The sequence below is a fragment of the Cupressus sempervirens genome, chromosome 7 (assembly GCF_028749045.1).
Source record: "Cupressus sempervirens isolate cs-2001-9-10 chromosome 7, ASM2874904v1, whole genome shotgun sequence".
Classification (NCBI taxonomy): Eukaryota; Viridiplantae; Streptophyta; class Pinopsida; order Cupressales; family Cupressaceae; genus Cupressus; species Cupressus sempervirens.
Window position 1 is genome coordinate 842,201,822 of NC_143124.1, and position 26,653 is coordinate 842,228,474.

At 35.2% G+C, this 26,653-nt stretch overlaps 1 protein-coding gene across 1 annotated transcript in view; it reads left to right on the top strand.

Annotated features, from left to right (window-relative positions):
* Positions 1-1,909: 1,909 nt before the first annotated feature.
* LOC149550029 (uncharacterized) overlaps positions 1,910-26,653 on the top strand; it is a 43,717-nt gene continuing 18,973 nt past the window's right edge. Inside the window, exons 1-3 of the mRNA XM_089793198.1 lie at positions 1,910-2,168; positions 26,153-26,231; positions 26,328-26,407. Of these exons, the coding sequence (XP_089649324.1) occupies positions 2,093-2,168; positions 26,153-26,231; positions 26,328-26,407 (235 nt within the window). The 5' untranslated portion in view covers positions 1,910-2,092. The remainder of the gene's footprint in view (positions 2,169-26,152; positions 26,232-26,327; positions 26,408-26,653) is intronic.

The window sequence follows — 26,653 nt, forward strand, 5'->3', positions numbered from 1 at the left end:
CTTCCTTTCTGGTGATATTCTTATTTTTTTGTGTACTCTGCTCTATGCTATTTCTTTCTGTTGATTCTTCTCCCTTCTTGTTTTAAACCTTATTGAATTCCTTTGTCTTTTGTTCCTTCTTCTCCTTTATGTTGATGCTACTAAAGGATTCCTCTATGTTTGAGATATTATGATCTATCTTTAGATTTGGTCTAATAATGCTTTAATTTCCCTTCATATTTAGTAAATTCAAGCTCATAAATGGATCTATTTGTCATTTTTTTTTCTTCAATATCTTTTGATCTGATTCTACATCTATTAAGAATTTAACATTATTGGTTTTGTCATAGTCTAAGTCGATACCTATAAGTTTACCAAGTGATTTTCCTATTCTGATTAAAGTGTATAGATGTTTAATTTCTACTGCTAGATTTCTACATTCAAACCAAAAAGATATTAAATGTACTTTTTCCCCATTCCAATTAGGTACCCAAGCATGAAATTTGACTACATGTCCTTTATAATAGCAATTTGATATTGAAACTATTTTATTCCTAAATTCTCTTTTTCCATAGTGTAGATAAATTGATGACTTTGAGGAAATGATAATACTTACCAACTGTTTGTAGATCTTCTCTAATTTCTTTGTAAAATTTGATAGGTGCTTACTTGGTCCACTCTAGCAAACATATACTCTGAGCTCTAAGCATTCCTTTCACTTTTTTTCTGTGCACCTATCACCGATGATTAATATATCAGAGAAATCATTCCAATTGGATTTCCTTATCTTAGCTAACGGTAAAATTCTATCGATGCCCTTCTTTTCAGAAGTTTCTTTATGATTAGGAAATTTTGTATGTACTTTATTTTTTTGGATTGTCTGAATTTCTTTTCTCTCTTTTATGTGGTGGTATGTACACTTTCTGATTTTGCTCAAAAACCCTAACTTCTTTTCTTGAAGTTGTTTGCTGTAGCTTCTGCCCTAACAGAATGTGGTTAACTCCAAATATTTTACTAGGTTTAGATATTGCATGATTACAGTCTTTGTTGATTTTTGTTGTGATTGGTAATGACTCTGCATGTCACGCCTCTTCCTTAGCAAATCTGGTGTTTTCAAAGAGTTGTTTCTACTTACTTTTATTTTCTTCCATCATTATTATCTTCTTTTGGATTTTTTGTGACAAATTTCTTCTCCGATTTCTATTTGATATGACAATTTGCCAACTATTTTCATCTCCACATAGATTTTTATTTAATGTTGTGAGCTTCTTATTTCTAGCTTCATGTTGTTTAACCAAGGCGTTGAAGGTATCTGCCTTTGGATTTTCTTTTGCTAATGCTTTGAATCTGTTGTTGATCGGAATACAGGGGATTGCCTGTCTTCCTTTCAACCTATCATTTGGACAATTTGATGGGATCTGGGTGGAAGCATTAACCCCATTAGGGCATAACTTATTCACCGAGGTTTTTTGATTAAAGGTTTGTTTAGAATTCTTATGGTTTTCAAGTTTGAGGAATACTGCTTTATTCGCAGTTTTTACTACTTCTATATTTTTCGCCATTGCAGAGCCTCCTTTTTTAATAACTTATTTATTAATTAAATTATATTAAAATTACATAATTTATTCATTTAACAAATTTGTTAATTATAAAGTTATTATTATTATTATTATTTATATTTTATTTCTAAACTATTAAATAACTATAAGACAAGTACTTAGCCATTCTATGACACTTATTACATTAGCAAAATGATATCATACATTGTTTTATTTATTTATTTTTTAAAATAATTTAATTCTTAAAAAATATTAAATATAATTTTATCGTTTATTGTCACAACGACAAAAGCGTGACTTAAAATATTATCGGCTAATATTGCAACAGCTAGTTTTATAAGATTCCCAAAGATTCGAACATTGCAAAACTGAACGGGAGCTATATATAATCTTTGCACGAACACACACGTTACAAATCTCAACCGGCTCAGCTAGAAACTTCCACTCGTTTCACATCCACCCCAGAATCATTAAAACCCTTCTTCCGAAAAAAACCTCTTTCCTGCTCTCTGAACCCACGGTTGTTGTACGCTGATTGGAAAAACGAAATAAAAATGTCACACTTTGGCAGATTTGGACCTCCAGACATCAGAGACACCTACTCGCTGCTCGTTCTGAACATTACCTTCCGTAAGTTTATATTCTTCGCATCAATTTCTTTTCCAGAGCCGGGGATTCTAAATTCATGTTTGCCCTCGTGGTTTTCATTGATTTCTGAGGTGTAAATTAAAATTAATTGTTTTTTATAGTCTAATTTGTTTTTGATTCATTAGGAGGGTTTACCATCAGGTTTACACTTATACTTTTTTAAAGATGGTCCGAGTAAGCTCGATATTAAAGATTATTGTAAAGGTTCCGTGTTTGAAACCGAGGTTAGGGTTGTACACTTCAAGCCATGTTTACTCTATAATTGAGATTAAATATTCGTATTGGAGGGGCCAGAGTTATACACTTAAAGAAAATTTGAAATAAGATAAATAAAATGCAGCTACCGTGTGGAATGCTTACACGAGACTGCTTCATACAGTATCTCCTATGATCCCCAAAGGTTTCGTTTGCCTTTTATACGATTTACAATCAAACGGTCAAGAGAAATTGCCGTAAACACAGAACTGACCACGTGCACTTGCAGAACTACAGATAAACTAAAAGTTGTCTGGATACTCAAAGAATCAGTTGATATTAGATGAAATACTGGTGCAGGCATTTTGTTTCATGTGTAGTCTTTATCACTTATTAATTTCTATTATCGTTTGTGTTTTTATCTCTTCGCATCTTTTTATTTTTCGCTCTTTCTTGTCATCTGGCTTGGTGCTAGCAAGTGCCATTGTTTTCTTGTATTAGCCTTTAGGTATTTAGGGTTTGTATTTTTAAATCTGTCACAATTAGCTTCATTATTTTTAACCATTCTGAAGGCAGTTTATGCACTGTTTTTTTGGTTATAATTTGGTAAATATTTCTTGTGGGAATAGTTTTCAGCTCAGATATCCTGACCAAGGGGTATTTCATCTCTCAAGGTCAACTGAGTTGCGCTTAGCTTTTCACCTTATTATCTTTTGAGCTGTGCATAGTAAGTGGCGTATTGTAGTTTTATTTAATTTTAATAATTGTGCAATCTATGTTTTAATTTCACCTGTTTCCTTTCTCTCATGGTTTTTATTAGCCCCCAGCTAATTAGTCGATAGGCTATTCTTAGGTTGAATTTCTGCTGTAAAAACATCAAGCCTCACTCAGAAAAATAAACCTGGTGGGAGAGTTAACGAGTCAAAAAAAGTTGGTGGGACAAATATACCAATGGTGCTGATGATTCCGGTGCCACAATGTGAGGCCTCGCCCCGACCCATCATAGCTTAGTTGATACTTTATTATTTTGATACTCATGACTCGATATGTCGGGACATTATTTGATGCACTGAACACTATTATGCTATTTTATGATGAGTGATGCTTTACTTTCAGATATTTGATTTAGTCATTTAATGCTTTATGAACATGTATTATGATGGAGTAAATGAATGTAAAACTAACACTTTGATTATGCAAATTTAATGGTCAAAATATGAGTAGAATGAGATAAACAATTGATTATTAAAAAAAAAAAATGAATGTTTTAAATTTACATGACTTTCTTGATACGTAATTTACATATATGCATGTGATTTCTTGAACTATTGACGTGTGCAATGAGTGTGCAGGATAGATAGCCAGGAAATCTAATGGGAGGACGAAACTGTACCCTTTGCCAATTTGTGCTATTTTGTATTGTCTTTCTTTGAAGGTTGTTATATAGTCTTAAAATTCTCTTAGCGTTTGTTTGGGTTTTATTAAGTCTTTAAGGCCTAAAAAATTAAATTCAAGTATCCTAGGGGTAAGAGTATGGGTTGGGAGTACTTTCCACCCCCTCAGTCTCTTAGGTTGACTTTTAGGGTCAATCAAAAACCCTACTTTTGGTTGATTGCGAAAATTGATTTGTCTTCTTCATGAGTTGGTGACTCAAAACTCCACCTTGGGGTTGCCTAAAGTCTAGTTGAGTTAGGGTCATATTTAGAGACATTTTGGAGAAGTTTTGGGATTGTTACCCAATCTCTAGTTTTAGAGAGAAGTGGAAGATTGAAGGAAAGGGAGGATAAGCTCTTCTCAACTGGTCATTTTACCATAACTTTTGTGAAGGTAGGGTTCTTCACTCTTTTGATCTTGTTTCTTCTTATTGTTCATACTTGATTCATGCATAAGGCATTGTGATGATCTTTGTATTGCTTGTATGTGTGTGTTGAGGGTGTTTTGGGATGGATCTTAACTTGTTCTTGGATGTCATTTTTATGCTTTGTTTTGAAATTCTAAAAGGATTTCATGGGGATTATTTTGGCATTACTCACCCTTGGATAGGGGAGAAGTGGCCAAGTATGGGGGAAGGGCCTTAGGTGGACCTCAATAGTTTAGAGTCTCCTCTCATGGTGAGAAGAGGGAAAGAGGGTAGGGTGCATGGCTCCCTACTTGTCATCCCATACCTTGTATGAAAATTTGAATTCTTGAAGAAGGAAAGGAATGAATACCCTTGTTATATTGGTCAACATTGTAGAAGAACGAAAGTTCTTGAATTTTAGCCTCGAAAGGGTTATGTTATGGTATGGTGATTGACATCTCTTATTGAGAAAATCCCCCTCCCCCTATTTTGGTTCAATGTTGAACCTATTGTGCAAAACCGAGTTGGGAATGCATGCTTGAATTGTTCATCATATATGTTGTTTTACCTCCAGATCAGTTCTTGTCTTTCCCATGGTTCCCTTGATGCATCGAAGACATTGGAAAAGATTTCTTGTGAAAGCCCTAGGAGAGAATTCAATTGAATTGTAACATTTTGTAAAGATGTATTTTAAATTATGATGTATTTGGCAAAGACGTCAAGTTTTCTTATTGGTTCTTTCCCGATGGAGCCTTGAACCAGGTTAATTAATAGAGAGAAAGGATTGAGAAAACCTCCGTGCATTGTATCATGTGTTATTTCAATTCATGTATAAGTGTGTGGAAGAATAGTTTAAATGTTGATGTTTTCGAACTATGCAATTCTCAAGTTTTTATTGTGTTAAGAAAGAAAAGAGAATTTTGTTATGTTGAAATTTCAATACAATTTCATATATATTAGGAGATACAATAAATCTCTCATTGTTGATAAAATAAATTGTTCAATCATCTTGTTAATCTATGCAAATGGTAAATCCAAAATTGAAAAATAAATATATACACATCTTGTTATAAAATCAATTTGCAAGACAAAAGTTGACACTTACAAAAAAAAAAAAAAAGCTTGACAAAAAAAAGAATACTCCCAGGAGCATTTTGCTCTCTGGAAATTGTATGGGGAGACAATTTTAATTCCCCTTGCAACAGAGAATATGCCTTGAAAGATTCTCTAAAAAAAAGAAAAAAAGGGGAGAAATTGCATTAATATTATATTCTTGTATACATATAAATAAATGAACTAACAAGAAAATAGAATAATGCTTATACTAAATATCCATTTAAACATGTATCTCCACCAAGAAAACTTTATGCATTAAAAGCTTGCCCCCTTTTTGCCCAGTAAACTGAAAACATTTCGCACCACTCCATGTCAGTGAGTCTGGGTTGTCACATGGATTTAGTTCTAAAGTGGACAAGTCAAAATTTAAGATTGACAATAGAAAATCCGAAACATATATTGAAGCCTACCTGGGATAACGTGCCTTCAATGACTTGTCAGTTGGGAGGAGGAAATTGGATCTAAATTAAGACAAGTTTTAGTTTTTAAGGCAAACTTCATTAACTTTTACCCCCCCCCCCCCCAACTCCATGTCGAATTTTCCTTGAATTTGGTGTTGTACGTGGATCTTGGGAAGGTGGAGTAGAGATCTTGTTTAAACTGACAAACCCTGTACCATGGCAGGCTTGGGCAGCGCTTTATGAAATTGGAACTGCGCACCCCATTTTGGTGTACCTTGGGCAGGGCGTGGTTAATGAGAGCATTAACCATCCCCACCATTTACCCTTTGAGCGCTTAGCTTAGCATTGATGATGTCTGCCTTGGAGATCTCTGCATCAACTTGCTTTCTCTTCCAGCACATAGTCTTCATGTATGGCGCTTTCCCATGCGCGTGCCCCACTTGGCATGGTCGATTCAGCCTTCATTGCAGCAGGTGGCAAGTTGAAGTGGATATTTTTAAACAATGTTTGTTTGTTTAAAAAGCCTCCAACCTTTTTTGCTTATCCTTACCTTGTCATCACCCAGTTTGGGGGCTCATGTATGCACGTAGGAGAGGGGAATTGTACCTGCAGACGGCAGGTTTGGTCAGCGCTTTGGTGGGTTGGGTAGAGCGCCTCATCCTTTCAAAGTGCTTGGGAAGCGCTATGGTATGGGTTAGATCATAGGTTAGGATTGTGTTTTGTTAAAAGATTTAAAATGAGTTTGTTTTAATTTAGGTTAGGATTAAATTAAGTTTAGTTTAGTTTTAAATTAATTTAGTTGTTTGTTTTCTTAAAAACACACACACAAAAAAAAAAAGAGAGTTTAAATTTAACGATTATTGTTATTAGTTGTTTCATTTTAGTTTTAATGTTTTAGTTAATATTTATTTTCAAGTTAGTTGTTTTATTATTTAGTTAAGTTTTGCTTTAGTTAATATTTATTTTAAGATTAAGGTTGCATTAATTTAGTTTTAAATTAAGGATTGTTTAAATATTAAGTTAGTTTGAGATAAATTAAGATGTTATGAAAATAAAGGTTATTATTGTTATAGATTAATTTGTTTTTTTTTTGGTAGCGAATATATGTTGAATTAATAGGCAATATAGTTGTTTTGTTTTATGGATCATCGAATTTAGTTTAATTAATTTCGTGTTATAATTAGGAATATTTCTTAATCCCATTATATTATAGATTTATATAATATTGAAATGTTAATTAAAGTTATCAGAGTAATGTATTACTGAAACAAATGTAAATATCGATTTTATAATGAGAGATTTAACTTTATCAATGTATTTCTTCTCACGATTATAAACTTAAGATGAACGTAGTAGATATATTCTTGTGAACCAACTCTTGTACCCTAGTGAAGCTAGTAAGTTTAATTATTATCCTTTAAAAAAAATTGTGTGTTTTTGCCCTCGTATTTTTGGCATGACACACAACCTAATGCGATTCATTTGCCAATTGTTATGTGACTTTTTCTCGAAGAGAATATGAAGTTACGAAATAATCTTCTAATATCAAAAGGAGAGGCAAAAATAAATGCTATTATAATCTTCTGATTTTAAAAATAGTAATAATGAATATTTACCAAAAACTGTCATAAAAGAGAAGATTGATTACATAATTAAAGGGTAATTAAAGGTTATCTTTCCAAAAGGATATGATTGTTTGGAAGCCAACCGCCCCCCCACCCACCCACACACACATATAAAAGTCATTTGTGAAGGAGGAGGAAAATTACAGATGAAAGGACAAGAAAAGTGAAAAATGAAATAAGAAGGAAATAATTTATATAGAAGGTACACGGAGTGCATAGTGAGGCTCTTGGTTGGCCTTTTGAGCATTGGAGAAGGGGCACACAGTGTGTGCCCAACTCAAGGTACAATGTACACCTGGGAGTGTCCTGGCCAGGGCTTTGTTATGTTCATGCTGTGATGCATGTGTTTCATATCGTGAAGGTACATGTAGGTTTCTGAGTTAGACCCGTGTACTCCTGTGAATATTTTTTACCCAAGAAAATGTCAAGACCTGTAACTAATCCTCTACCTGCAAATCTTCTTCAATGAACAAAATCTTCTTCAAGATTTGCAGATAGGTATAAATCCATTTCATATGCTAACACATGTCTCATAATTCTTGTATTATACTGTTTCATGTCATGGTTACTTCGGTGATCTATGTTATAATTTAAATTAATCAGAACTTATAATTATCTAACATTAATATTTGATCTATTATTTCTGCTGCAATTACTTATTAGAACCATAGAGGATAGTGTCATTACAATTGGTATCAGAGCCACTTTCCTTTAGCCTGTGCTAAATATTCTATGAAAACATACCAAAGAGTGGATAAGAGCAAGACAATAGAATAAAAAGATATAGCTAGAACCATTCTTATTCAAGAAGCCAACAAATATAGAGCCATGGACCTAGAAGAAAGGCCATGATAAATCGTATTTTAATCAAAGTTTCAAAGTTTCTCTTGAAATTGTTTGCTAATTTAATTAAAGTAAAGATATCTTTGAATCAAACAAAGAGATTGGTGTATTTGATGAAGGATACATTTTCAATATTAACATATTCAATTATTATGAGCTTTTACGTTGTGATGTAGATATAGCTAAAGCTATTGAGGACAACATTAAATTATAGGGGGAGAATTGTTATGGTACTTTTTCTCCAAGAGAATATAAAGTTACGAAATAATCTTCTAGTAGCAAAAGGAGAGATAAAAATAAATGATATATTAATCCTTTGATTTAAAAACTAATAATAATTAATACTTACCAAAAACTCTCATTAAAGAGGAGTGATTACATTATTAGAGGGTAATTAAAGGTTATCTTTCCAAAAGGTTATGATGGTCTGGAAGCTAACCATTAAAATGTATATATATATATATATATATATATATATATATATATATATATAAATATGTCATTTGTGAAGTAGGAGGAAAATTATGGATGAAAGGACAGGAAAAGAGAAGAATGTAATAAGAAGGAAATAATTTATATAGCAGGTACACAGAGCGCATAGTGAGTGTCTTGGTTGGGCTTTGAGCATTGGAGAAGGGGCACACAATGTGTGTCCAACTCAGGGTATAACATACACCTGGGAGTGTCCTGGCCAAGGTTGTGTAATGTTCATGCTGTGATGCATGTGTTTCATACCATGAAGGTATGTGGGGTTCTGAGTAAGAACCATGTCCTCCTGTGAATGCTTCTTACCCAAGAAAACACCAGGACCTGTAACTAATCCTCTACCTGCAAATCTTCTTCTATGAAAAATATCTTCTTCAGGATTCACAGATAAGTATAAATCCATTTCCTATGCTAACCCTGTCTCATAATTGTTGTATTATATCATTTCATGTCATGGTTACTTTGGTTATCTATGTTTTAATTTAAATTATTCACAACTTATAACGATCTAACATTAATATTTGATCTATTATTTCTGCTACAATTACTTATTTGAACAGAGAGGAAAGTGTCATTACACCAATGTCCATAAATCTGATCTGCACCTACGAGTCTATGCAATGTCGATTTTTGATAGATAGATGGAGACTAAATAATACTGCTGCTTTTGACTTTTGGTTACAACCATTGAATACCATCCTGTAGTCATCTCAATCTCATACAAAATTTGCCGAAGCCTGCATATCTTCATTTATTACAGACCTATGCTCTCGAGAACACCCTTGCTAGCTCGTAGGCGATTGCATTTACTACACAAACAACTTTTCATAACAAGCTTAGTTACATGTTAAGTGCAAAAGTTTGGTTGATGCCCTTGAAAGTGTTTGACTGCATGAATTAATGAAACGTCTCATGGCATACAATTTTTACAGTGTATAGAAGGCATGTGCATCCTCAAGATATTGCACTTTTTTACTATATGCAACAAACAAGTCTTGAACTTGTTTAGTTCACACTTGCCAGCATACTCTCAGCCTGTGCCAAACTAAGAGCTTTGGGATATGGTATGGACAGCCATTGCCCATAAAGAATAAAGGATTTTAATCAAATGCTGTAGTTGCAACTGCCCTGGTAGACGTGTATGCAAAATGTTGAATTTTAGACAAGTCATGGGATTTGTTTGATATAATACCTCCAAGAAATGTGTTCACTTGGAACATAAACAATGTGGGGAATGCACGAAATGGATTTGTCGTTGTAGAAAAAGACATTACAAATTTTGAAGCGAAAGTAATAGTCAAGGTAGACTCCTTAATGTTGCTAGTGTTCTCCTTGTTTGTGCTAAAATGGGGCTTCAAACCAAGGCATGGACATCCATCATGTATAGAGGTAAGGGGTTTTTGGTCAGATGTTATAGTTGCAACTACCCTAGTAGAGATGTATTCAAAATATGGCATCATAGAAAAGGCACGTGAATTGTTTGATAAAATGCCCAAAATAATTGTGGCATTGTGGACTGCAGTCATTGCTCGATATACACAAAAATGGATGATTTGATTTAAAAGGTGTTAAAATCATTCAAGCAAATGCAATTGGCATGAGTAAAGCCAGTCTCCACAAACATTGCCAACATAGTCCTCACCTTTGCAAAAATAGGAGCTTTAAAATAGATTATGCATCAGTGTAAAACCCTAGCGCACCCGGTGCGGGTGCGTCACGCACCCGAGTACCCCCGCAGGTAGTTTTTCCGCCGCTGCACCCCCGCCGCACCGATCAAGCACCTGGGGGGGACGCGGTGCTTGGGTGCTTCCAGGGTGCTTGGGTGCTTCCTGGGAGCTCGCAGGTTGCTTCCTGGATGCCTCTCAAGTGCTCGCAGGGTGCTTCCTGGGTGCTCATGGGGTGCTTCTTGGGTGCTTCCCGGGTGCTTGCGGGGTGCTTCCTGGGTACTCACTTTGATATGGCTATGATACATTATTATTATTTCATTGTTTCATGCTATTTGGCTCATTGTCATCATGAGCATCTTTATGATATATGATATTCATAGAATCATATTTGAAGAATGAATTTTGAATCTTGCAACTTGAACTAAGTTAATTTGTTAAATGGTCATTAGTAATAGTTATGAGGTTTCAAGTTTCAAGTTTGAACTTATGGTTTGTGAATCACATTTCAATTTTCTCTATTCATTGTATTCAACTATATTTGGTATGTTAATGTTATATAATATATTGAAGTATCATTTCATAATTAGCATTTTCACTCATATATATTATATATATACTATGCAACCCCCTCCCTCCACTCTCCCTCCTCCCCTATCCTCCCACCCCCCCTCCGCTCCCCCACCGCCGCACCCCCGCCATCCCCCCGCCGTCCCCAAATTGAAGCTATTTTTTGCCCGCACCCAAAACTCGTCTCGACGTCCCCCTGCAGTTCCGCACCCCCGCGCCGGGGTAACATTGTTATGCATATATCAAAGCTGTGTTGGTGTTTCAAAAAAAAAACTGTAGGTTCCAACAACCAACACCAGTACGCAAAGAAAAGATAAATGCCTAAGGATTAGCTAGTTCCTATATTCAGCAGAAATTATCTCAGATTTGGACCAACTTCAACAAAGCACACATGGGCTTTCTACTCTTTCAGCTTTGCAAGGCCAAGGCAGGTGCACCTAGGGATTTATTGGCTTCTTCTTCAGTATTTACTCACTAATATTCTTTTTCTTAGATTTATCCCTTATAGCAGAAAAAATGGTCAAAAAACTTCTTGAAATGTAATCAAGTTGTTGATTTACAGCAGCTTACTATAAAATCACAGACAGTTGTCACAATAAGGGAAAGACCAGCAATTTAGTTCCCTATTATGGAAATAGAAAATTGATTTTGATTTAAATTTGTATTGTGCAACCACATGACCATATCAATTTGCTTCTGAACTAATGATCAATGCTTTATCCATTGTTATACAGAGTCAAACCAATAATACTAGACCTATTTAATTTTGCATTAAAACTTGTCAGCTATTAAACATGAATTTCATTCTTATAATATCCCTCCCATACACCTAGACACCCTATCCATTCATGGAAGCATTTACTTAATTCCTTGAATTAAAGGCAATCAATGAAAAGATATACAACTCATCCAAGTTGCATTAAATTGAAAGAACTTTGCTCATTTCAATCTCAAAATAACATATATATGAAAATGAAGACAAAACTTAGAGACACAGATATGTAGAACCCTCCTTTTGTATTAATTTTTTTTGAAAGTAATACAATACTGATATGGAACTCAAAATATAACTCAAGATATGACAAAACCTGTCATTCAATATACACTGTATTCTTAGAATTGCAAAATTGAATGCAACATACAATTGACACAAAACATGGACCAACTGCAATTAGCATAACACTAAAATTCTACATGACTCAGACCCTCACTCCTTTTATAAGAAGGATTACAACAAGCTTAAGAGGGGAGGATACTTGTCAAAAATTGATTTGAAATCAAAATACAAAGATATTTTTATATATCACTTTACAATACGTTCTTTGTATTAGTTCAAAATTTGGGAAACAATTACAAAATGGTAGGTGGCACATTCTTCAGGTGTCTTCAACTTGAATCTGTTTATACTCTAACTACTTGTCACTTTCCTTGTCTTTTCTCTCTATTTTGTCTCTTCTGCCTTTCACTGTAGCTCTTTAACTGGTCCCTGCTGCTAGAGCCTTGATCTCTCCAACCGCTTCCCACACATGTATCTCCCTTTTGGTGTGCCATTCAGTGCCTTTGACTTCATCTAAGTCTTTTGTTGCCTTATTCCACCTGGCATTTGTTATGGCCCTTGATTCTGATGCAAACTTGTTTAAATCTATTTCAACTTTAAATAATGAATCAATCAAGTTATTAAAGGGGATATCACTTTCATCTTCAAAAACTAATGTTGTTCTTGCTCGAGTTAGCATTGAATTAAAAAAATCTGACCATTCTTGCCAGTCTTTCAGCTTATTGTTAGCATCCAAAATTGGTGGGATGGAAGGCTTAATCCCTCATGACAAGATTTTTATCTTACCTTGTATCATTTGCAATTTACCAGTGAAGAAGCCTATCAACTCTTTTACTATCTCTAGGCCTTCCTTCATTGTGATGATCTCGTTTGGTAGATCTGGCTTCTTTGCCATTAACATGATTAATCTTTCCAAAAAGTGTATATATGCCCCCCATTATTTGAAGATGGGTGATAGCCATGCAAGCACTTCATTGCAAACATACTCAACATCTTGTAAAGATATAAAAAGGGCATGAGCTCATCGAGAAATTTTCTTTCGGGTTTCCACTCTATTGCCTATCATGCCTTTCAGGACAGTTGTCCTAACCTCACTACCTTGCTGTGGAGATTGAGCATCAATGCTCATCCTTCTTGGCTCTACTTCCTCTTGCTCCAACTTTGCAGTCTAAGTAGACATTTCTATTGTGACCCTTGCTGGTTGTTCCTAGCTGCCCTATGCCTTGTTTTGCTTTGCATTAACTAGTTGCTCCCCCAAGGATGCAACTTCAGGCTCTAGCCCTTGAGCTTTGGCCTCTAGCTCTTCTATCCTTTGCTTGTAGACATGACTCTTTCTGAGCTCTTCTTCATAGAGCTTCCTAATGTCAATGCAATCATGGAATGTACTAGCCAGTTTTGTCTCTATCTCCTCCACTTTAGCCACATTCATGAATGAGAAGTGTTTCATAGCCTTGGAGATTTCTGCACCTGATGTGCTCTGTAGAGTCCTCACTATCATGTTAGCTTGATCAGTATTTTGGACATCCATTAGCTTTGGCTTGTTAGTTTCAGGAGCCATGCTCCACACTGCTAGGGATTTGGAGTCAATGTTGAAACCTGATCCCCTCTGCAGGCCACCAGCTCCAAATGCATCATAAGAAATGACATTTTCTTGTCTTCTTATCTGGTCAAGCATGAAAGCTTGTTCCAGATCCCATCCAGGCACTAGAAGCATACTACTTTTTTGCACTAAGTCTCTAGCCTCTGCAGGAGTCATTACTTCGCTTTTTGGGTCATAGGCATGAAGTTTATCAACCAATTCTTTGATCTTTTCTTTAGATTCTCCCGGTTTTAACTTTAGGACAAGTTCACTATGGATTACCTTATATAGGAAACTCTTGAATTCAACAAACTTGATGAACTCATCATCTTCTATGAACTATTGAGCTTGAATGATCCTGTCATCCAACCTTGCTGTTGGCAGCTCTAGAGCAGTTAGAGAATTCTATGTTGCATTTATCCTGTCCTGTAAATAACTTTGCCTTAGTTCGACAAAGTATTGATTTATTCCAGGCATGAGTTGAAGTGTCCTTTGTTTTACCTTTTCAGGTATATGGACCACTTTCTGCCTTTTGTTACCCTTGGTAACCCATGATGCTTCAACAAGCTCTTCCTCTTCAATCTCCAAGCTTACATCGGGATTTGAGCTATCAGGGTTTACCCTTTCCTCCTCTCCAATTGTTCCTGTAGGCATCTGTGCCATTATCTCTGTGTAGTCCTCTATCATCTTCCTTATCCTGTGTGGATAAGGGACGTCCAAATAAAAACCCTTGAAGTTTGGATCTGCTCTTTTCATCTCATTCTCTACCCTCAAAATATCATCAAATTTGGCTAGTTTGTCTGCAGGTTCTCCTAGGTCCTCTTGGGGTGATTCCCTTGTACTTGGGCAACACATAACCCCTGATTTCTTTTAGTGTGTTCCTCATGTAGTCCTTTGGGTCATACAATCTGCAGGGAGTAGTTGACAAATTATAATGGCGGAGGAAAGAATGAATTTGGTCTAGGTATTCTTTTCCAATTGAAAAGTCTCCTATTTTGAAGCATCTACACAAAAATGTGCCCTTATACACTTTAGGCCCTAGGTATTCCCTATTTACCATAAACAATTGCCACATGAATTCAATGATGGCCAATCTAGGGGGTATATATTTTGGTAGAATATGGGGTAGCTGGGGGCAACCATAAACTCTCATAATAGAAAAGGTTGGAAACAAGAAAATATCTCCCCAATTATGGTCTAATCTTTTATTCTCAGGGAGGAAGGCTGGTCTTAATGAACTTTTCAAAATCTCAGGATCTAGCATTTTCATGATCCCATAACTAAAATTATTGCATAATGAAATACAATCAGAGTAGTGATGAACTCTATCCCATACCCAAGTCCATAGCTGAACTGGTAGCTCTCCATTGGCATCAGATGTTTGATTAATAAAATTTGGGCTAATATACCCCACATTCTTGAAATTCCCTATCTCTCCTCTTTGTGCCAGCCCAATGTTTTCTTTCATCTTCTCCAAGGTATAATCTACATAATCATATTCTCCACCATGATATGCATCTTGTACATCTGTGGCCAGAATGTATTCTACCCCATATACCACATCAAACCCATCTTTGCCTACCACCTTGTGCACACCATATATAGTCTTCACGAAGAAATTCTTAAATTTGTCCACATGCATCATCTTATCTACTTTCTTTGGATAATCCCCAACCTTCTTGAGGTCCATTGGGATGTGTTGCATCATGGTTTTCCCAGTATAGGCCTTGGTATTCCTTTCAAACTAACCTTGAAGTTCAACTAGGTCTAATGGTTTGCTCATTACACCATCTAACCCAAAAGCTTCAATCAAAGAAGCATGGTCCAATGTGCATAGAATGGTCCCATTATGTCTGTGGAATGATTTAGCGGCTGGATTTTAGGATTTAATCAAGGCCTTTACCAGATCAACGTCTACAAATACTTTTGGAAAGATGAGCTTTGCTAGATTCTTCTTCCATGGATTACATATAGGAATCTTATCCAATCTATTGTGATAGAAATATATGAACAATTCATACCCGTTGACACCAGCACAAATAACATCTCTGCAAAAAGCATATGGGTCTCTAAAGTCATGGTCATTTGCAGAGCGTTTGAGGAGTCTAGGAACAACTTTATACATTTATCTACAAATTTATTTGGTTTCCTTTGCTTGGTTTTTCCTCCCTTGGAATTAGAAGTCTTTGTAATCTCCATGTCTGTAGCTTGGATTTCTTCCACCTCTTTATTCGACATCTTAACTGAGAATTAGGAATTTGAAAGCTCTACAACTAGTGTTGAAAACTATAAATCCTTTGCATTGAAAACTCTGCAATTGCTGGAAATCTTCTCTTTCTGCAAATGGTAATCTATTACTCGCCTAGAGAATGTCTTTATGTTATGCGTACCTCATCAACCATTTCTATGCATTGAATTCTTGCATGCACGAGGCTTAACTCAGTTTTTTTTTGTCACCTCAGTGGAGTGTCAACATAACTATCCAACTTTGCATTCTCTGTACTTTCCTCAAATTTCATTGGTTGAGAACTTCCTATCATTTTCCATCTCAAAAAAGTGAAAGGCGCTTTTTCATGTCAAACTCAGGGTCTACAATCTTACGATTCACTTTGAAATTGAAATCCTTCATATTCTTGTAAGCAAGAAATTTGGCATTTACGATCTTACGATTTACCATGTTTCGTATCGTATCTTCGAAGAGGCCTTTTAAGTTTCTCACGATCTTAGAAGCCACAGCTTATCGTAAGATCGAAATATTGAATGCGATGTCTTCTTTAGAGTTGCAAACTTACGCTAAGCATTTTATAAACCCTTTCGTAGTATCACTTCAGTACACAAACTTCTAGAATCTTATGATCACAGCTTTACGTGGCATTGGACTTTGCCTTTTCTCACTTTATGATCTCTCGATCACAGTGAACTAAGCTTCTTCGTAACTTCAGATTTTTTCTCTTAACTGTTGCCTTTACCTCTTGATAATACACTGACTGTGACCTTTCTTCATCGTAGCTTCGAAGATTTTAACATTCACTTTGCCTTAACCCTTATGACCATACGCTTGGCATTGCTTCGTAGCTTCGAGAGCCTTCATGTTTTGCTCTTGCGATCTTTCGATCCTTTATTCTTTGTATCTTCAGAAAACTTTACTATCATATGTTAAATTTCTTTACGCTTGTGTGCTTGGCCCCACTTCGTAAGATTATAACCCTTTACAACCTTAGCACTTTTTTTCTTACGATCTCACAATTTCCTTTATTTTGTATGGTTGAAGGTTCTCTTATAAGCCTTTATGCTTATACGCTCTTCAGTTCATCGTAAGATCGTGCCACTTGTTATTCGCCACAAAACACTTACGATGATATGCTGCTAGGATAAGTGTAAGATCAAAACCTTCATAACATACTTCCACGATGCTACGATTATATTGGACATCGTAATATCGGGAGACCCAACATTTACCTTTACGATCATGAGAAAACCTTTGTTTCTTAACGTTGAAAGAATGAAATCTTAGACTTACGACTCGACATTGAAGACCCCAATCGTAAGATCATAACAAAAGATGGTAAAAATGAAAATCACATGCGATCTCCTACTTGAACATAAAACTTAGGGTAAGGGTCGAAATCTGATCGCGGATTAAGGGCAGTTTCTCAATGATAGGGTAAAAGACATGATGCTTGGGACATTACAATATCCTATGCTAGGGCAAAAATTAAACTGGGCTAGGTCAAAACCTACTATAGGTTAGGGTTTCTAATGGAAATTGATAACCATTTAATAACAAACCCTAATTGCACAAAACTCTCAAGACATTTGCACAATAAATTTTCAAAAATTTGACACAATGAAAATAAGGGCTATCAAGCTGTTAGCATTTTGGGACATGAAAAACAAGTAGCTTCTTTTTGACACCTGAATTTTTTTCTTTCCCTTGATGGCTCTTAGCTCTCTTTCTTGTCAAACTGTCTTTCTCCATTGTATGGAGGAAGCACTTCATGTTTGTAATATTTCAATACATTTTCATTCACAGGCTACCTAGTGCTGGCAAATCACCTTTATGTACAAACCACCAAATAATTTGAATTCTTAACCTATTTGAACTGTAACATCTTTTATCCAACCACTATTACATTTGCAATCTAGCTCTGATAGCATGTTGGTTTTCTGGGATCCCTACAAATGTACTAAGCATTGCAATGTATGTGGTATGTGAATTTCAAATGCATCGATCTCTTTGAATTTGTATGAGGAATAAACTGAGCAAAGACATGTCCCTTCATGGGACATGCCTATTCATTAATATAATTAATATAATGGCAAACTTAATTTTAGTTGTGTGTGTGGGTGTATATATACATATATATATGAATCATTGTAATTATATTAATTTCTCTTTGATCACATAGGTTTATCCTACTAAAGCTACCAAAACATCGACAACTATAAGGATTTAACTGTGTAGTTTTTGTGTCAAACTCATTGACGCATGTTTCATTAGTAGTGATTCACACGAATCCATCTCTCATGAGAATTAATGGAACACTTAGCACTAATTGGATCTAGGTGATGCTCACAGAGGTGAAGTACTAGGACTTCTTGGGAGGTCACCCATCCTAGTACTACTCTGTCCTGTGTACGCTTAACTACGAAGTTTCCTCCATGGTTAAACCCACTTTGCTTGCAACCTTCACCAAGTGTTGTACCTTATGAACCATTCATTGAAAAGCCCCTTAAACTCATCAATTGATAAGTAGGAGATATTTTCCACAGCAAGTCAAATTGTGATATTGCTATAAAGAGTTAACTATGAAGTTTTTGAGTCAAACTCATTGACCCATGTTTCATGAGTAGTGATTCACACGAATCCATCTCTCATGAGAATAAATGGAACACTTAGCACTCTTTGGATCTAGGTGATGCTCATAGAGGTGAAGCAACGGGACTTCCTGGGAGGTCACCCATCCCAGTACTACTCCAGCTTGCGCTTGCTTAACTACGAAGTTTCCTTTTTGGTTGAACCAACGAATATTTCTATTTTGCTTCTCTTTTAATCCGAATGGAGGGGCATTTCAAGGGTTTTTTTCTTTCTTGCCTTATTTCTCTTCCCCTTCACAACTTGCCAACTATCCTCTAGCTTTAACCTCCTTTTGCCACATCATTGGATCCTCAAGAGAGGACTTGACCTCCCAACTAAGCTACATGAACACCAATTTGATCCTTTCCTGTGCCACAATGGTTGCAACTAGCATCTCAATATCTTTTTCAACGTGACTGTTCCACCCAATGCCACGTAAGGTGAAAAGAATCTCTACCCCCTTGTTTGGACTCTATAAGCAAATCTGGTTGACATCTTTCTAATACTGTTTTATGTCTTTGCATTATCCCATCCAAGGCATTTCTGACTTAAAGAGACTGGCTCTATTGTCCCTCAACAACTCCCTTTCCCTTGACAAGTCTTGATGCTTCAAGATCTTCTTTTTCCACCGAATATAGAGTATTTTCCTCTTTTCACCAAGTTGCTTGGCTATAAGTTTTCCTTTTCCTTTTGGAACAATTTGTAGCTACATGTCCCATCTGAAAATACCACCTGCATCTAAAAGGGATTTGCTTGTAATCTATGGTCTCATTTGGTTGTAGGAATTTCCGAATGCGACATTCAACTATACTGGAATAAGCTCACTTTTGGAATTCGCAAATTCTTAAAATAATCTCTAGAATACCATTTGGACTTGTTTGGTTGACTTGGAAGAGGAGTCGAAAGACGCATATTATGTATTTGGTTGCAAGAATTGAAATTGGAATTGGAATAAGTTTTTAAAGTTTTTTAAAATAATTTTTTTTTTGAAGTTTGGTAATATTTTAAATAGAAAATATTTTTTATTTATAAAAATCGTATTATTTTGTTAATTTTTTAAAAGCCAAACTATTTTTAGTGTCCTATTATTTTAAAAAAATTGACTTTATTAGTGAAAGTTATACCACACAACCTTCGAAATTCAAAGGACATATTATATATTAAATTATAATTTTAAATCTAAATTAAATCAAAATATTTTAAAATCATATTCAATATTGTTTATAGATACTTAAATTCTAAGTGAGATTTTAAAAATATTTATGTTTATTATTTAAAAAATCAAAAGTTAATATTTTAAATAAAAAATATTTAATAGCAATTTCTGAAATTTTGATTATATTTTAATTATTTTAATTATAGATAATATTGCAATTTTACGTTAAATATAAGTATGAATTTGAATAAAAGATTAAAACTAAAATCATTTTATTATTAAATATATTAAAGAAAATAAAAAATACAAATATGTCAAGTTCATTAGTATGATATTTAAATGATCTTTCAACATTGTTTTACTTAAAAGACTTAAACACAAGGTTTATTTGTAAACATAATTTTATGTCAGTTTATAAAAGATATCAAATTTTGACATTTTATAAAAATTACATACTGAACTTTAAATAATGTTGACCTGATTTATATCTTATAGGTACCAATCAAACTGTATTCAACGATCTCAATTAAATATTAAAAATATATAAATTCTTGAATAATTAGTACATATAATTTAATTTATAAGTACCATGTTCTTTCTGAAATGGTAGGATAGAGGGTTCTATGGGAAATCATCCTAAATTACACCTCCCAATATCAGTTTTAGAATTTCAATGTAACTCTCAATATTTGTAAAAAATAAATAAAGATTTTTAAAATAAGCATTCAAACGTATGTATATAGAGAATTTTAAATAATTATGACCCAATTCTTGTCCAGTTATGTGCAAACAAAGAATCAAATCCTTATACAATTTCTAGCTATGTACTTTTTCGCATATGGTCCCAACAACTAAGTGCAATTATAACGCAAAGAAGACATTGTAAAAAGAAAATTTCAGCCTTCTGAGCCATACAACACTTGCACTATATTCCTTCATCACTCACTATGCTTGTTGATTGTGCATCATTGGCTTAACTAAAGTATCCACACCCATCATGTCCCTATAATATTGAATCTTCATTAGTTCTTAGTATATTAATTAATCATTCTTTACACTAATCGGAAAGAAAATTAATTGGATTAACCCTTTAACTATTCGGGTAACACCAAAATTTTTGCCCAGGATTAGTTTTTGTGTTCTAGGTGTTCAACAAAGATGGGCCAGCATCACATTGACATGTTGGCACATTCATTAAAGCCATCAACAATGCAACATAAAAAGTACATTTGTTATATGAAAATACACAAGCATCAAACATATTTGAATCAAAATCAGACGGTTTCCAAAAAGCTATGAAAATTACAGTGTGACCTTTTCTTAAACAAGCATGCTAAGGGGGAGGACAAGGAAGATTTAAGTGTATTTAGTATAAGAGGTTTCGAAAAGCGCAGAAACTTCAATTGCAAACACCAGAGTCTGTATCCAAACTAGGCAGGCATATAACACAAGGAGATTACTTGGCCTAGGCAGGCAAATAAGTTATTGTGACCCAAAATAGGTCAGCTGAAATACATAACCCATACACCAAAATTAGATTGCAGTATCCACAATTGAAGATACCCCCATACACCAAAATTAGATTGTAGTATCTGCAATTGAAGGAAGATACTTCGTCAACTCAAATATCTTTACATACCCCATACACCAAAATTAGATTGCAGTATCCGCAATTGAAGGAAGATACTTCGTCAATTCAAATATCTTTACCACTGTCAAAACTATTGACTGGTGGCTTCAATCAAAGGTTGCATATGTGCTTCAGGTCAGACGTTCGCTGCAACCTAACCTAGCACCCCTTTGGCGCAGACTTGAACCTAAGACTGCTAGGGACCAAAATCCAAGTTACAGGCAAACTCCACTATTTGTGCGGGCTAACAATAGTCTATGTTAGTTTCTGAAACAGTAAATGCCTTATATATCTGTTTGTAATAGTCAAAATGCCCAAGCAACTAACTGATCTAAGACAACCTGAACTCAAGTGCAAGAATAATTTTTTATTTCGAAGGTGGTAGTTCCGGTATTTTAACACTGCTGCACACATCCTCCCACAAAATTTCGTATGGCCAATGATTTCAAATATGTTGCTCTGTCTGACATTTCATCAAGTGTAGGGCAATGAAAGGCCATCATATCATAGATTCATATCAAATCATAACTCACCCATTCCATGTCTACACCAGTATTTATGTAAAATTCAAACATGGAAGAAACCAAATCTTTACAACGAAAATATTTTAACAACAAAAATGGAAGAAACCCTAAATAAAAAATCATTCGCAGGGCAAATAATGATTTATGGTTCTCAAATAAAATTTTGCAAGTTACTTCTCTTACTAGGAAAATATCAGGTTTCATGTTGCAGATCCCTCATGAATACAACAATGGCGAAGGATAAGGCAACGACAAACCTTGATAGCAGATAAACTGACGATTAAACCTGGAAGAGCTGCTTTAAAATCTCTTTGGAGATCTGGCTTGCCTTTGATTTGATTATCAGTTTTTCTCCCCATATTACATATGCATAAAGCCAAAAAAGATAAAAGCAAACTTTCTGCTGGCTGTGAAGAATGACTCTGCAAACAATGACTGTGAAGAACAACTGGTTGCGCTTTACCAAAACCCTTTCTCGTGCAAGAACAAACATTGTTTTCTTCCCTCCAATAATTTGGCTAGTGCGTCCGGGCCAGAGCTGATGAGATATCAAATTTTGTTTAAAAAAACTGGAATAGGAATAGGTTATTCCTGTTCCACCTTTAAAGTGGAAGTCTGCCATGCCCATTTTGGGCTAAAATTAGATTTAATAAATTCTAGTCCTATTTTTTCATGTTTACAATTAAACACTGAATTTCCAAATTCTAGCAGTCAGATTTTCCTATTCGCATCCAATTCCTGCTACCAAACTACAGGTTACAGCTAAACGCCATTTGTAGATTTTAATCATAATTCCACCATAGAACCCTCTAGGTTTTAGTCTAGAGAACCCTCATTGACCCGTCAAAGTTACCCAGAGTATCCCTAGCAACCTCAAAACAAGATTCAAACTAGTATTGTTGCAGTAGCTTAGATGGTGTTACCCAGAGTGGTATCTTGTTAAATGTAATGTCCCTTGCTAGGATTAGGCTGTTATAACCAGAATTAACCATTATTTCATGTACTCATGCTATTTAACAAATCTACAATAATTCAAATATATATATATATATATATATATATCTATAATTCCTTAAAGTAGGAAAAGAAAACATACTAAATAGTTTCATTAATTATCGTTCTTTACATCCCATGCTATTCCTGTTGCTACTTCAGTCTGAGAAGGAAGCAATCATGGATGTGGTCAAGGTGCTTAGAGACCAAATGCAATGAGTTCGCTCATTGTTAACAGATCCAAGCCCTTGCTCTATGTTAGGATCATGTCCTCAATGTTGTAAGGAACATTGATCCCTAACCTATCTAGGGAAATACTTCATTGATTCGATTTAGACTGCCCCTCCTTGGTATCGGTTCAGACTTTTCCTTCCCAGTCCACTGAGTACTAAAAGGTTGAGCGTCTATATATAGATAGATAGATAGATAGATAGATAGACACGTGCGCGCACACTCTCTCTCTAGGTATTCTTGATATTCATTATACTAGTAATTTTTACCAGTGAGTGACAGCATGCTGTACATACCAGTTACAGTGGTGTGTATTGGCTGGGTTTCAGACAGTCTGGATCGAATTTTGCTCAAGAGTCGGTGTGTGTGTATATATATATGTATATATAGACATGTGCACACACTCTCTCTCTCAAGGTATTCTTGATAATCATTAGACTTGTAATTTTTACCAGTGAGTGACAGCATGCTGTACATACCAGTTACAGTGGTGTGTATTGGCTGGGTTTCAGACAGTCTGGATCAAATTTTGCTCAAGAGTCGAATTACACCGATATCCTTTCTCGAGGAGTATCAGTAGTAAATAGTTCTTATTCTGAATGGTGTTTTTTTCTTTCTTCTGATGCTATGCATTTCCGAGTGTGTTTGGATGGCCCCTTGTATAGCTCAAAGATGGAAAGGGGTGCACCCCTTCATATTTGATGAGACAAATAATAATTACATCAGTTCACTGCTAATCGCTATAGTTAATAATGATCATTTGTTTGTTATCAGAGTCGTATCTCCTGTGATTAAGATTATTAAACATTAGTATCTTCCTTGCCATATCGTCACTTACAGTAGTTATTAATCAGCCAGTTCACCATCGACTGGCGACTTATTATTTAATTAACCTTACACTTGGTGACTTTAGTGCTGGGTGTATTGTCGCTGCTTTGTACTTCCCTGTAGATTATTCTGTTCCAAATTGTTGACCTACAGAAGAATGCTATTCATATTGCTGCTGTCTTACGATTAGTTTGTACAAAGAAGTCAACTGCCATAGTAATAGAAATCAAGCTATCCGACCAGTATATAATGTACGGTATGAAGAATTAATATTAATAAATGATTACTGATAATTATCTATTATTATTAAAACTTAGATACTAAGTATATCTTTGGGACAATTTATATAAAGGATTAATCATTTTATATTTATTTGTGAATACTAAAATACTATTTCAGAGTGGGTATATTACATCAAAAGATTTGTTGGCATGGTTGAAAGCTGAGTACCAAGGTTTCAGCAACAGCATTTATTTGTCCTGCCAGTTCCAGTGGGACTCACACAAGACTTTCTTTCTGTCTCGTTCATTGTTGAAACAACTTTAAAAAGTCCTAGGGCCCGATAGAACATCCACTCCAAGGTTGGGCTCCAAAACTTGAATATTTATTTGTGCAGTTGACCAAGGTTTGGCCGAAAGCCCTTAAATCTCCCAATCAAGTGCATCTCAGAAAAATGCTTTTCATTTTATGTCACCTCTCTTCCAATGGCATCGTTCAATCAAATTATGGGCCTACGTTCTCATGGCTCACTGCATTTTTTACCCATTTCATCTCTGTTACCAACCCTCTATCCAGCCTCTTGATGCTGCCTTGACCAAAGCTTACCACCTTTGCATGTAAACCTTGCTCGTCACCAAAGGGGGTGAGTTCCTTGTTGAACCCAGCGCCGCCAAGTCCACCCCTGCCATCGAAAGAAACTCCAGAACACCCAAAACTGTGTGGGGTATGTTGCATGTGTGCAAGCTCCCCCCGTGACAAACAACAGAGGTTTTAGGTGTAAATGAATGCAGTGATACCATGTTTCTTTGAAGCTCCAAAAGTAGGGAGCTGGCTGGTAAGGTTGTGCTGATAACAGTAGAAATCATCCGAGAGATCCCACATATATTTCTTCCTGTCTTCGTCATCCTTCGACTCAACTCTCTCCCTCCTTGTTTGGTGTCGGTTTCCTTGCAGAGCCCGGCGGGCTCCATTAAAGAGCATCATAGGAGATCTTGCACCCTTGCACAAAACCCCTAGAATGAAGTGGCAGCATCATGACCCCATTAATTTTCTATTCTTTGTAGAATATTCTTTCTATTGTTAATTAGTTAAGAATTCTTGGTCTCATTGAATTGCAATAGATTTCCATGCTTCCTTATCAATAGTCATTTCTACTTAGCATTGTGGGGGAGATAATGGAAAGTTGGGTCCAATTGTTGTACAAACAACCCAATCTGCATCCAAGTCTAGTGGACTTGCCATTTCTACAATGAAATGACACAAGATGCTCACCTGTACTCATAATTCAAAATTTTGATTCAACACAATGATGTATTGAACCACAAAGCCAATATCTTCGCAAGGCTTTGCATTGTGTACTTCTCAATTTTTTGTCAAGTAGCAGCAAGATTACCTGTTTTATTTTGTTGTTTTCAGAAGAAGTAAATATAAGTCCTTGTCAAGTAGCAGCAATATTGATTCTAATGGCTTCATTTTTTGCCTGCCATGTTGTGATTCCCTCAAAAATTTCTTCCCATGGCAGCTCTCAACATGTTATTGTTCAATTTCTGTGTAATAATAGGGTTTTTTCACATCTTCTTTTACATTTATACTTTTCTTCCTTTGATTTTAACAGAGGGCTGCTACTTTATATGGGCATGGCAGCAGTCTCCATATGAATTACCAAAAGTACTATTTCATTGACCAAACAAAATAAATTTTTAAAATAAACGAGAGGTCCAAATAGAATAAAATGCTAGACATCCTTTTGTTGCTAGGATGTTGTGGGCATTTTAACAAGCTGTGCAAAATTAATGTAGATCAGGTGACAAAAATAAGGAGGGAGGTGCTCCTGAAAGGAGGATAAAAACTGCATATGCGTAAGCACCTTTTGAAATAGTTCAAATGCTACTTTAATTTTGGAGGGATAATATAATGTGGATTTCTTGTGATTTGGGAAATCTATAATTTTTCAAAAGCAAGATTTAGTTAACTGCTAGAGATATACAAAATCACCAATAACTGATTGCATAATATTGCCCTGTAAGATTGATATTTACATAATCATTACTTAATTAATGATAAAAGGTAATTAACAGTTAGTTCACCTAATGCTTATTCTCATAATATATACCTCATGCTAGCATTTGAAAATCATTTGAATTTTTACAGGAACTAGTGCAGATGACCTATATCCACTCTTTGATCGATATGGGAAGGTGGTTGATATTTTTATTCCAAGAGATAAAAGGTCTGTTATGTCAAAATTAGAAATTTGTTCTATTAAATTCTTTCATATTTTAAAGCTTAACTGAGTAGTGGTGTTGATGGGGTCAAATTTCTTTAGGACCGGAGAATCTCGAGGGTTTGCATTTGTACGCTACAAATATGCAGATGAGGCTCAAAAAGCTATTGACAGGCTAGACGGTAAGGAACATTGGCTTCATTTGTTCTTCAAATTTTTATTCTATGTGCACATTTTATTATTATTTGTTGCCAATGATAAAGGGGACAAATTGTGAGATTTGTTTTGAGTCGCATGTTGGATACATCTGTATAGAATGTTGAATAGCTTAGTATTTGGTAATCCAAAAAGTGTGGAAAATCCTTCATAGATGTATGTTTGGAAGCTCACAGTAAAGGTTTTATCATTATATAAATTTTGAGAATCAT